Source organism: Dermacentor silvarum, chromosome 2 (genome assembly GCF_013339745.2).
Source record: "Dermacentor silvarum isolate Dsil-2018 chromosome 2, BIME_Dsil_1.4, whole genome shotgun sequence".
NCBI classification, from domain to species: Eukaryota; Metazoa; Arthropoda; class Arachnida; order Ixodida; family Ixodidae; genus Dermacentor; species Dermacentor silvarum.
Window position 1 is genome coordinate 109,674,161 of NC_051155.1, and position 13,065 is coordinate 109,687,225.

The 13,065-nt window shown below is 43.7% G+C and overlaps 1 protein-coding gene across 3 annotated transcripts; it reads left to right on the forward strand.

The window, feature by feature from the left end:
- The first annotated feature begins 5,229 nt into the window (after window positions 1–5,229).
- On the forward strand, window positions 5,230–11,613 carry LOC119440293 (uncharacterized). 3 transcript variants are annotated; one of them, XM_049661526.1, is made up of 4 exons: window positions 5,230–5,316; window positions 5,679–5,764; window positions 8,465–8,616; window positions 11,199–11,612. In XM_049661526.1, exons 2-4 carry the CDS (start codon window positions 5,713–5,715, stop codon window positions 11,538–11,540), a joined length of 546 nt encoding a protein of 181 aa, XP_049517483.1. In that variant the 5' UTR covers window positions 5,230–5,316; window positions 5,679–5,712; the 3' UTR covers window positions 11,541–11,612. The 3 variants fall into 3 exon arrangements, with proteins under 3 accessions (XP_049517483.1, XP_049517484.1, XP_049517485.1); XM_049661527.1 differs by having other exon boundaries at window positions 5,260–5,301; XM_049661528.1 differs by lacking the exon at window positions 5,230–5,316 and adding an exon at window positions 5,346–5,415 and having other exon boundaries at window positions 11,199–11,613.
- The last annotated feature ends 1,452 nt before the right edge of the window (window positions 11,614–13,065 follow it).

Genomic DNA, 13,065 nt, shown 5'->3' on the forward strand with positions numbered 1-13,065 from the left:
ACTTGTGTTAAAATGTATTCAACAGAAATTAAGTTCAATATGTGGTTAGGTGGAAGATAGAACATTAAGGTATTGCGTCAAATCTGCTAACAACAAATCAGTTGACTCCCGTACAAAGTGGCTCTGAAGTGATGTCCTACAAGCTCTGCATTCAAACCATATGTAGGAATGTGTTCGACGCATTCTTCCGCGTATTGATTACGGTTGACTTATCATCCACCCCTCCTGTAGCCAATGGGCGTTAGAATTTAAGAGGCGTCCTGCCTGATGGCGCAAAGTTGAATTGGACAAAAATAACAGCAACAGAGCTTCCCCCTAGGACAGATATTTGAATGTAATTCGTACTTGACCGATTTTGAATTTTTCCTACGTTTCTTCAGCTAACGCCCAAGATGCGCCGAGTAAATGAACCTAGAGCAAGGCCAAAATGAAAGATCTTTCTTTTGTGCAGTAATGTTCTTTCACAATTTATGCAGTATTTTCCAGAAAATAAACTAATATAGAAATCAACCAGAGCGTGCGAATAGTAATACAGTAAAACCTTGCCATACCAAATTTCAATGATGACCTGTTATAGCTTTGTTATACAGATTACTTTATAATATTCATTAGTGCCCAAAACATGAATATATGACCAATCGGGTGAACAACTTTAGGCGTTTATATAAGTCGTGTTTCTCGGAAAGAAATTGTCGCATCTAAATAAATATCGTTGACTGCATCCATGTAACATAATGTTTGAGTTTGTCCTAATATCTCCCAGGCATTTCTACAAGAACTTTGTTGTATGATTAAGAGCCTCACTACCACAATTTCTGGATATATTACACAGTTCTCAAACACACTTCTATGTCGTCGAAGTCATTAGCTCGGTAACTATTTAACCGTTAAGTATACGTTCGTTCTCATTCTAATCGTTCTAGTTCAAGGCTAACATCTTCAGCCTGCACACTATACAATTACAAAGTTTCATTCTATTGTACAAATGCCCCTGTTTGCAGAAACAGCTTGGCATCGTTGAAAAGTATGTGAAGACTGTGTGGACGTTTGCTAATTACGAGCGCGGACGTACCTTATAGGGTATGAATTCGCTCCTATTCTTATGACATAGTAGAGAAGCAACACAAAAAAGGCGTTCCGCATAGCGTCTAAACTTGAGAGAAAGCGCGTTTTGCATATCCCAACCATTGTTTGGGACAGCCTTTATTGATTCCCTGAAGAGAATATAGGCTGAAGTCCGCCGGAGGCTGAGCCGCCGGTGGGCTGCTGCGTATGACGCGGCCGTGCGAGTCCTACCTTGAAATTGATGTGCGATGGGACAGAGTTCGCAGAATGCTGCTAGCTTCGCGTGCGCTGTGTTTTGCCGCTTAGTTTGCGTTGAAGAGAGAGGCAGCACGAAGGTCAATTTGCTCGCTGGTGCAGCCGCGCTTCCTCACTCCAGCGTTTTGACAGCGTGTTTCTGCCGTCATCGAGGGAGACGTGTTCATGTTTTTTGTGCGCGTGACACGATGCTTGTTAATTTGGTTAGTAAGCGAATGTTTACAAGTTTATACGGATGAGATAACTACTTTCCTTACTGCGTTTAGCTGACCGGTACCAGAGAACCAAAGGACGCGCATGTTCTTTGTAGTTATTTAGTCCCATATGGCCTTCATGGATTCTTCGCAAAGTTTCTTGATGCATGCTGGTTGGCACCACGACCTTGCAACCTTTTAGTAGCACACCGCTTACTGTTTACAGTTCACTTTCGAAATGCTTAAGCCGTCTCGGCACAGGTTGGATCTTCTGAAGGAACGTGACGATACTATGCAAGTAGCTGTCATTTCGCGTTTCTTTTGATAGGCGCTCTAACGTGGCATCGCTTACAAGTGACGATACAACACTTACGGCGTGAATATTGATGTCTTCTTCTGCTTCATCCTTTTGCGGTTTTCCTACAGAGGCACGCGACAGCAGGTCTGGCAACACGAACTGATTTCCTGGAACAAAGTGCAGAGTGAAATTGTATTTTAGTCAGCGTATAAAGAAGCACTGCAGTCTTGTGGCATGTCAGCAATTGCCTTTTGTGAAATATTGATCAGTGGGCGGTGGTCTGTTTCGAGGATGGCCATGCTCCCATACACAGCGAAATTTATCGCACCCGTATATCACAGCCAATGCCTCCTTCTCAATGTGCGAATATCGTTTTTGGGTGTCGGGGAGTATTCTCGAAGCATACACAACAGGTTTCCAAGCGTCCCCGTAACGCTGTAGCAATGCTGAGCCGATGCCGTTTTGCGATGCATCCGAAGCTATTTTAATGTCACACATCGGGTCGAAGATAGCCGGAACGGGTTTGCTGCTTAAAACGGCACAGATATGGTTTAATTCTATGGCATGGTTATCCATCCAATCAAAATCACTGTCTTTTCTTATTAGGTCTCGGAGTAAATTGTTTTTTTTTCTGCGAGTGCCGGTACAAACTTAGCCAAATAGTTGACGACACCCAGCATTCTATGAACTCCTAACTTGCCCCTCGGTGGTGGTAGATGTAGAACTGATTTGACTGAATCAGGGCTTGGCTGTATGCCGTTTTCGGAAATGACATCGCCAAGAAAAAAATTCCGGCACACCAATTTTGCATTCAAGCATTGTATGTTAATCCCGCGCGCGGACTGAAGGACTGCTCGTAGGCTTTCGTCGTGCTCTTTTCATGAAGAGCCCCACGATAGGATGTCGTCGACGTACACACATACACAAGGAATCCCATCAAAGATCTGGTTCATGTACATTTGAAATACTTCGGATGCTGACGCTATGCCGAAAGGAAGCCTGAGGAAGCGATAACGCCCAAACGGGGTCGAAAACGTACAAATTCTGGAAGTTTCTTCATGTAACGGTATTTCATGACATCCATATTTGGCGTCTAATCGTGAAAAATATCGCGCTCCCACCAGCTCGGCTTCTATGTCAGCGCGACGAGGCATCTGTAAGTGCTCCCGCTTCAGACCTAGGTTAATTTTCCTAGGATCCATGCATATCCGTAGCTGACCGTCCTTCTTCTTGGCGATAACTAGCGGATTTACCCAGTCCGTTGGCTCTTCAACATTGGCAATGATGCCTGCCTTGAGCATTCAGTCAAGTTCAGCCCGCAGTGGTTTCAGCAGCACCAGGGGTACTCGTCTAGCCATCTGGACCTATGTACGGCGTCTTGTCGCAATACCATTTTGTGCAGCCGCCGAAGGCATCCGGTGCCGGTGATGACGTCGTTGTATTCCTTCATGAACTCTGTAGTTCCCTTTGTTGTCATTGCATCAACCGACCTGGCGGAGGGCCCTATATGCGTTCACTTGCTTCGAGACCAATAATCGCGCGTCCCTTCTTTACAAGGAAGACGTCGACTTCAATCACCCTCTCGCCGACTGTGACCTTCAGTCTGGCTACCCCGAAGTGCTCGATGATTCCTCCCCCATAGGAGCTTAGCACTGAGTTGCTTTCTCTTATTTGTGCCACCGGCTGTAGTGCGTAGTACATACCATGCGGTAGAAGGCTGGATTGTGCACCGGTGTCTACTTTCAAGTTGATGTACTTGCTGCCGACTTGTCCTTCCACTACCCAATCACGATGGCTTTTGACAGTATCTACCGATACGTAAAGAATCGTGAAGTCTTCGTCAGCACTGACTTCGGCCACTTGCCTGTTGCTCTTGCATCGCACAGCAAAATGGTTCTTGCCTCCGCATCGTCTACAGGTGCGTCCAAAAGCCGGACAATTCCTGGAGCCGTGCTCCCGACCACACGTGCTGCATTTAAATACTGCTGATGCACCAGTTTCATTTGGCCTTGCTTGGATACGGTCAACTTGGCGCTGTTCGTGTGCTCAAAGTTGATTATGTGCATCTGACAACTCGGCGGCTTTGCACACGTGCTCAGCTTTCGTCGGTGTCAATTCCTTGGCCCGTATACAGCTTCTGGCGCACTTTGTTGTCGCTCGTTCCAAATACAATTTGATCACGGATCATTGAATTTTCCATGACACCGAAGTTGCATGATTTCGCAAAATGCCTCAGGTCCCTTGCAAAACGTTTCAAAGGGCTCACCTCCTGCTTGGACTCGCCGTCGAAATAGGTACTGCTCATGTATTTTATTCACCTGCGCTGCGCAGTACTAATAGAATTTCTTGATAACGGTCGCATAGTCCTCTCTTTGGGGTCTTCAGTGAAAGTGAAGTTGTATATTTCCAACACATCGTCGCACCCCGAACTGAGCAGTAGGGCAGTCTTCGTGCTATCATCCCGAGGCTTGTCTCTTGGAACCGTGGCTGCTAGGAAAAGCTCGAATTTTTGCTTAAAAACCTTCCATTGTTTGGCAATGTTGCCACTTAGGCGTAACGGTTCAGGGGGCTTTAAGAAATCTATCATGGGTGGCCGCGCAGCACTCAATTGTGGAGGTAGTTGGATCCCACTTCTGACATCATGTTTGGTGCCGTTCGCCCAAAGAATATGATCGTGCCAAGTGTCAGTCCACACAGAACACCATTGCTTTATTCGCTCTACTATTTATGCGTTATGGGTAGGAGAGCGAACACGTTTAAGATAGCTTTCGAAGGCATGTTTGTTGATTCCGTCGTTAGTGGGCATGCGCAATAATGCTGAGTGGAAAAGAGGTTAGCATGATGCACTTGTCTTTATCAAACACGATACAGAAACAACAACACATTTGGTACAGCACTTGTGGCACCGCTTTGTTTCCCTCTTCGATTCATCTTTCATCATTCTTAATATCCTTTTTGTTATTCTTCATGTGTGGTGCCGTTCTAGTTCGGTATTTCCTGCTTCATCTCCTCATTAATCAATCTGTGGGTCTTGGGTAAGTGCTGAGTCGATGTCAGTGCCAAATGATACTGAGCACGTCGACATTGCTAGAAATGAAGCAAGAATGGAAATATTTTGAGTACATCCGAGCGCCGAAACATCTAGAAGCCTGGGAGTCACAAGACAGTCATATTGTTTTGTGCCTTCGCCCCTGAGCTTCGGATGTCATCCTTGTATTCGAAACACTATGAGCTTCAGTCGTTGTCGCTAGGCCACTATGGTGAAACAAAGTTCAGACCGCAGTCAACAGTTGGAGTACCACATATTGACCGTCCACTGTGCTGTCGAATGTCATAACCTTTCCTCGTGCCTAAGGTCACTGATTATACTTATCAGCTTATCGCAGGTGACACACTGCAGCATGACGCCTGCCGTACGGTGAAACATAAAAAGCAGTCAAATCACAGGAAAGATAGTTAGGTCTACAAGCAACGCGTTGAAACTTGCATGTAAGTACATCATTGGTAAGTAGTCTTGGCCGGATCTAAATAGTAGTTTTCAGTGATTCCTAATGGTCACAGTTATCTGCGAGATTGCGCAGAATTGCTACACTGACCGCAGGGGTACAATATTTCTTATATATGTCCAAAGGTGTCTTCAATTGAGAGTAAGTGCTGTAGGTAAACCAGCAATTTATGAAGTGTTGTAAATTTTTTTTCTGACTATTACACTGCATTCTTCTATCGCATAGCGAGACGTCCTAATTGTTGTAACAATACAATTTACTATCTCGCAGTTAGAGAGTCATGTGAGGGGTTTATGTTAATATTCGACTACAGAAATTTGCACACTTTACTAAAGCTGGAAATTTTACGCTTTCTCACAGTTTAAAGCAGCTGCAAGAATTGGAGGACAACATCATGAAGCAATTATTCACGGCCGTCTTTTTTCTAAGCGTCTTTCTGTTCACAGGTACGCTACTACTCCTAATGAATTGAATGCAGTGGCGGAGTGCATTTCTAGCGCTTACTGTACTATTAAACTTGATGTGGCCCAAATGGCAAGTAAGATTTATAGTGACGATGTATTGGAGACCGCTGAATTGGAATTTACCAACTGGTTCCCTTTATTACCCGGTAAACGTGAGAAAAGGCAACTGAGTTGGGTGCTGTAAAGATACCTTTTCGTGATCAAAACGAAAATGCTGTATTTTGCCGCCCGAACCCAAGCCGCTGTGTCACCAAAGAGACAAGCGACTCTTCGGAAGAATAAAGAACACTGTATTGAGAAATGGCTAGTCGACTAATAAAATATAGCTAATGAAAAATAAATAATACGTTATACAAATTTATCTGTTATTTGCGAGTAACGGGTTTTTAGTTTAGTCGCAATGAGATCAAATGAGCACTATCAGTGCGCCAGTGGAAGCACTGACACTGGTAATATGAAAACAACCCTTCTACCGCCTTTATTTCTTTTGCTGATGTGGAAGTCGAGTGTGTACAAACAAAGAAGTTTTTTGCGTTAGTTATGTTTCCTTACGCGCGTTAACAATTTACGTATGCACAATCTACGCAATACGTACGTGGTCATGGCGCTTTTCAGTTTTTCAATATAACTGTATTCCGATTTGATCAACGTGCAGCTCATGCAAACGTGCGACAATTAAGGCACCAACGATTCTTACCACTTCCTGCCTACCAATGTGAAGTCACCGTTCACGGAGTGGTAGGCTAACTCTTTACCAAATATTTGTTCCAATTATTTTGACGACTGATATGAACACTGAGCATGTTAAGAAGCAACAACGCACAAAATTTAACGGTTTGTTTGGAGCCCATGTCAGTGCATTACTCTTATGTAAAGGCCGGCTCCTTGTATTGCATTTTTATTCGCGTAATTACCTTCAGGTATCATTTCATTTGCTGCTGGTTTTCTTATGCCCGCAATCTGTGTGATGATGGTATTTTTAGCTGAGTCGGTTTTGTAGCATCCGTCTTCCATCTTTCTTTTGCGGTATTCTCATTACACTCATGCGGTTTTTTTTTGTGAGGTATTGTATGAGCTTCCCTTCCTCCTACGTTACGTGATGCTTCATAAAGTGTTTCTAAGAGACACACAAATCATGACCATGAAGGAAGTGTTAGAGTCAATAATCTCAATACTATTGTCATAACATCTCGCGTGTCATCGCCTAGAGAGAGAGCGAGAAGGGACTTTATTTGCACCCGTCAAATAGATGACGGGTTAGAGGCTTCAGGCTAAACCCACACTCATCCTCCCTAACCATCGACCGGGATCCCTTGGGACGCGGCGGCGGTCAGGGCGAGACCGATGACTTGCCGTTGAGCATTTTCTTCTTCCTTGACTAGCAAGGTCTCCCAGGATTCTCTGCATCTATCTGGCTCATCAAGTTAGGACAGGTCCAAACCATGTGGACTAAGTCCGCTATACCATTACAATGCCTACACCGAGGGCTATACACCGACAGATGACATTTTCTCAGCAGTTGTGGGTTCGGAAATACCGCTGTTTGCAGCTTCCTCCACATAACTTCCTCGCTTTTGGTCCGGTTCTTATCCGCTTTCGGGTAAGTCTAACGCTCCAGCTTATAATGGTTAAGAATTTCTTGAAAAGTGTTCAGTTCGTCAGCGGTCGGTAGGGGTTCCTCGCTTGGGGGTCTTGTCGAGACAGCGCTGGAATCCCGGAAAGTGAGACCTCGGGCCAGCGCGTGCGCCTTCTCGTTCCCTCGCAATCCCTGATGAGCCGGCGTCCAGATTAGCGAAACCTGCTCCGCCGGAGGCTGTCCGACGGCTAATATGTGTACAGCTGCGGCGGAGATCCTGCCCGCATCAAAATTTCTGATTGCAGATTTTGAATCACGAACGATAACTGTCACATTCTTTTGAGTGAAAGCCAGCGCAATGGCGACTTCTTCCGCCTCCGTTGCTCCTAAATGTCTGACGCTGCAGCACGAGATAGGGCCTCCGTTTTCGCGTGTAATTACGGCTGCGTATACTTTGCCTTGCTTGTATTCGGCCGCGTCCGTGTATATCACATCCTGCCTGCCTTCCAGCCTTTTCTGCAGCGCCTCAGATCTGTCCCTTCACCTGCCTTCGTGATGCACCGGGTGCATATTCTTGGGCAACGGGAGTATTCTCAGCCTGCCCCTGACTCGGGGTGGGACTTTGCCTGTGTGCTTGGAACATGCCTAGGGCTCGAACCCCAGCCGCTCCAGGATCCTTCTATCAGTCTGAGTGCGCAGCAGTCTCTGATATTGCGATGCTGTGGCCGCTTCAATGAGCTCGTCTAAGGTGTTGGACACCCCTAAACTTAAAATTTTGTTCGTTGATGTGTTCGAGGGAAGACGGAGAGCTGTCTTGATCCCCTTCCTAATAATGATCTCGACCTTGGCTTTCTCTGCTTTGGTGAATTTCAGGTAGGGGGCTATATATACCACCCTGCTAATTACGAAACATTGCAGTAACCTTAGGAGGTTCGCTTCCTTCATACCGCGTGTTTTTTTGCTATTCGCTTGAGTAATGAGCACGTCTAGGATTTATTTCAGGGTAATGAACGCCCTACCAACCGTAGGCTTGTACCGTGTGCAGCGAAAGATAAACGATTCATGCCGCATTGCTTTGGTGTTTCTTATCCTTTTATTGTGCCTAGCCCCTGCTTACAAGCTTCCCGAGAATGAGTACACGGTGGAAGCCATATTTGGCAACAGCTCCAGGGAGGCAGCTGAGGAAGCCGTCCTAGTGGGTTTCATTCTGCGCATTGCTGCAAGTGAACTTGGGCAGGATGACGCTCAAAACGGCGAGGTGAGGAAGGATGCCGAATAACTGGACAGGAGGATGAATTCATGTAGTGCCACACGTATGTTTTGTAGAATGTGATACGCGTTCAACTGCGAGTTTATTTTGGCTTGCTTTAAAACATTAGTCCACAGAGATAAAAAATGAGCATCAGCCTGAGACGCCAAAATTTAGGCACTGTCAGCGGGACTTGGTACGGTAATATGCGGGGTTAAATGACAGAGATAGGGAAAATAAAGAAAGTAATTGTAAACGATGTAAGAAAGACATATAAAAATAAAGAAAATAGAAAGTAGAGCAGTGCTGCCGTAGCAATGAAAAAGAAGTCACAATTTATATGGCCATCATACGCAAATAAAACAACGCGAATACGGAAACGTATTGCAGTAATGTGACAACTTGTAGAATCAATAATTAAATATTCTTCAGAGTGATAGGAAACTATGGTAATATGTGCGTGTTCTATTTGAATTAATAATGTAGTCGAATGGGCTTTATCCCCAATCAATTGGGGATAACTATTTTCAATACATTGCGAATGTAGCAGTGTACGGGGCTCCCTGCCATGGTTGCTTAGCGGCTACGGAGTTGCGTTGCTTAGCACTAGGTCGTGGGATCAAATCCCGGCCGCGCGCAGCCGCATTTTGATGGGGACGAAATGCAGAAATGGCCGTGTATCGTACGTTGGGTGCACATAATAGGTGCGTACGTGCTACATAAAAATGTTTTTGCGAGCGTGAAAGATGCCCGCGAATACACGAAAAGTGTCTCGAGCGGCTAGTCGCGCGGCAATTTTGCGTGCATTCGCGGGCTTCTTTCACGCTCGGAAAAACACTTTTATGTCACACGTATTGAGCAACAGATTATAACAGCAACAAATTATAACATTTGAGAACTTGATTAAATAATTAAGACTAATTATGTAGTTAGGCGGAATGCAAAAAGTAATCTGAGTATCTCTAAGTGTCAGCAAACAATATTACCTGGGTTGTGTGGAGCTAAGTGGCATTTGCGTATTTTTAGGTTGGCCCAAGTCAAGTGATACACCCTATGACTAGCATTCGTGTCCCCATGAGATGAGAAACAAAAAAATTGTCAAAATTGTAAGCAAAATACAATGCTCAAATAACGCCTACCTTAAGAAAAATATCAAGGCTTCATAATGGTGAGAATGCCGAAAGAAATTTTTGTAGTAAGCGAGCAATAACGTGACATTTCGTTCACGGTGGAAATGTTTGTTTATTACCATTACGTTGGTACATTATACCTTGGAACCAATTCATGAGGAGCCATTATCGATATTCTCACATGGTGGAGATACTAATGTAACCTATGGCAAGTGGAATAGTATGGACACAGATTTTTTGGTAATGAGTAATTGATTATAATTTCACAATAGCATAATGCAATACAAATCAGTCAACCTTGCATTCGAAAGTTGCAGCTGTTATGCTGGATCACGTCGTCCGTATACATAATACACGCTACTGCAGTTGAGCGTATTTGCTAAGCCATTAGTGAACAACAGGAAGAAAAGTTTGCCGAAAAGACTGAAACCTTAGCAAATACACAGGGTGCTTTTTAGCCAAACAATAACAATATGCAAATGCTACGTAGCTGGACAGAACCAAGGTAATGTTGTTTGCCATCGCTTGGAGATACTCAGATTATTTTTTGTATTCCACCTAAATCGGTAACCAGGCGTAATTAATTCTTCAACTTCTCAATTATTATAATTAGGTGAAAAGTGTCAATGAGAAAATTGTAGAGCGACACACTCGGAACAACACTTTTACGTAGCACGTATTGAGAAACAGAAAGCTGTATCGGGAGTTTCTCATGTCGCTCTACAATTTTCTGATTGACACTTTTCATATAATTATAATAATTGTGAAGTTGATTATGGCACACCCTGTATATTTAGGGGTGAGTTATGGCAATACATATGAAAAGCACGTGTCCGGAGATTAGCGTTTGAAGCCTAATGTCAGGACGCATGATCGGTGAAAATGTTTCTTTTGTAAACTATGGTTTTCCTACCTACTGTAAAAAATGGTTATTGGCTGTTCCCACAACATGAATGTTATCTTTACGTAGCCGAGCAGTTCAACTTGATATCATGTTTTCAAAAATAAAGTGTTATGTTCCTGATATAAAGTATAAATATAAAAATATACATATTATCAAGTGCAGCACCGCTCTCTTAGGTACGTTGGCTGATTTGGTTTGTACAAGATATAAAGTTTTTTATTGCTTTTTAAAAGCATATGCTTAAATATCCAGGGCGTATAGACAGTCGCACTTAGCTACAGTTTTTGTGCTAAGTGACGTGTTAACGCGTAAACTACTTTTCACTAGCGCGTTGAAACATTTACAAGAGTGGTCAATACTTGTGAATATAAGCATTAGTTCATGGTAAATAAAATCATTGTTTCCATAAAATATACAAAGCTTTGAACGGTATCCTATATCGCCTAAGTGCGATGTTTTTGACCTCGAAATAATAAAATACAACTTACAATGTTGCCTGTCATTGTAACTTAAAAAACGGGTATTCCATTTATATATATATTTTTTCATGTTTCCAGACCGACGAGTACTCGTTTCACAGCTTCTGGGCAAAGCTTGGAAATGCAGTTAAGAAAGCTAGCGATACAGCTGTTGTTTTCCTCTACAACCTTGGAAAGGAAGTAAAGTACTCCGTAAAAGAAGTCGTAAAAGCCGCTGCAAATGCGGCATTGGAGACAGCAAAAGAGAAAGCTAGCGAGAAAGCCGTTGTCATCGTGACAAAGATATTGGACGACATCATGGCCAACACTGAGTCATTGGATTACAAGAGCAACGCCGAATTTGTCAATCATTTGGGCAGGATTCTTGATCAAGTGGGACAGTGGTTTGTCGAAGAAGGCTCAGAGATGCTTCGACAGTAAGAAGAGCGCCAGACTCTCTCAATGTGGTGGGATATTCGCGAGGGGTTCCTGATATGCCCAGTTGCCTATCTATTGTCTCATTATATAAAAGCACTTTCGTATTGGAAAAAAAACTGTGGAGGGTATTAATAAAATAAGAATATTGTTTACCGTTCATTGTCCTTGTACGCTTTGTAGATTTGATTGAATGTGTAATGTCTTTGTTTAAAAAAAGTGAAACCCCAGGTGCCTTACCCATTAGAAAATTAGGTGGTTGCCCCCATGGGCGCCACAGTTGTTGACGTGTTTGTGAATGTCTAGGTCTGGCCTGTGAAACTTCGAGAAAATCTTCATGCGGATCTTTGAAAATGAAGCGCCTCCATTATGTCCTATCATTGTTATTGATTGCTTTCTTCGCAACTAAAGCAAGAGAGAAGAGAGAAAGAAAGGGAAAGAAAGACAAGGGAGGTTAGCCAGTGAAAAATACCGGCTTGCTACCCTGTACTGGGGAAAGGGGTAAAGGGAATGAAAGGTGATAGAAGAAACAAAAAAAATTAGGAAAAATAAATAAACTAAAGCCACTAAAGCAATCTTTCTAAAGAGCCTAGTACATCAATTAGCAACCAGTTGATAATTATTTCTTACAACGATTAAATTATTGCAGGATCTTCAAAAGCACAAATGCCGAACTTGCATGTGCCCTAAACCCGCCGTGGTAGCAGCGTGTCTATGGCGTTGTGCTACTGAGCACGTGGACGCGGGATCAAATCCCGGTCACGGCAGCCGCATTTCGAAGGGGGTGAAATGCACAAACGCCCTTGTACCAGGCGTCAGAATAAACCTGGGGTGCCCCACTACGGCGTGCCGCATAATCAAACAGTGGTTTAGGCACGTTAAACTCCAGAATTATTCTTACCTTGTCCCCTAACACAGGTTTTTAATCAGAAGTGTGTGGCTAACGAAAGCTGAATCATCAGCGAATGAACAACGGAAGACTCAGGATGACCAAGAGAGGCTTACTGGCCAAAACATTTCACAAACTTCCTTTGTTCACAAGCAATTGATCCGTTCAGCTCTCCCCCTTCTTGTGAAGCTTTTCGTCATGAAGGTCGAATATCGGAGGACAATGGTTTCCTCGCATGGCACCATCATTGCCAGTTACGGAATCCTATTTCTTACGTCGTGCTCCAGTAACAAGAACTCTGACACCACCTGAAAATTTTTAAGCGCTCTTTATTTCAAACCCCCATGGTCTCCCACCCTTTGCGGGTGACTTCTCATGGTGAATTTCGACCCAAAAACTCTTGCATTCAATTACTATCGGTCACTTAAGCTCAGTACTTCCCTCTTGCATGATGCATAAATCAGTAGGTTCGTGCATGTTTAAAAGCACAAACGTCTACTCAAGAGGCGCCTTTTAACTAAGACACCGTGTGTTTTTCATTAGAGCTCGTAAATGTTTAACCCACAACAGGCATGCTCTCGAGATGAAACCATTGGGATGTTTCTCAATTCAGTCAACATTTAAGCTGCAGCCAACATTAAA

What these genes read in the sequence shown, in the direction of transcription:
- LOC119440293 (XM_049661526.1), top strand. Translation starts at nt 5,713, where the DNA reads ATGAAGCAATTATTCACGGCCGTCTTTTTTCTAAGCGTCTTTCTGTTC. An exon ending in AAGCGTCTTTCTGTTCACAG is followed by an intron (nt 5,765 to 8,464) that starts GTACGCTACTAC and finishes TATTGTGCCTAG; the next exon opens with CCCCTGCTTACAAGCTTCCC. An exon ending in ATGACGCTCAAAACGGCGAG is followed by an intron (nt 8,617 to 11,198) that starts GTGAGGAAGGAT and finishes TCATGTTTCCAG; the next exon opens with ACCGACGAGTACTCGTTTCA.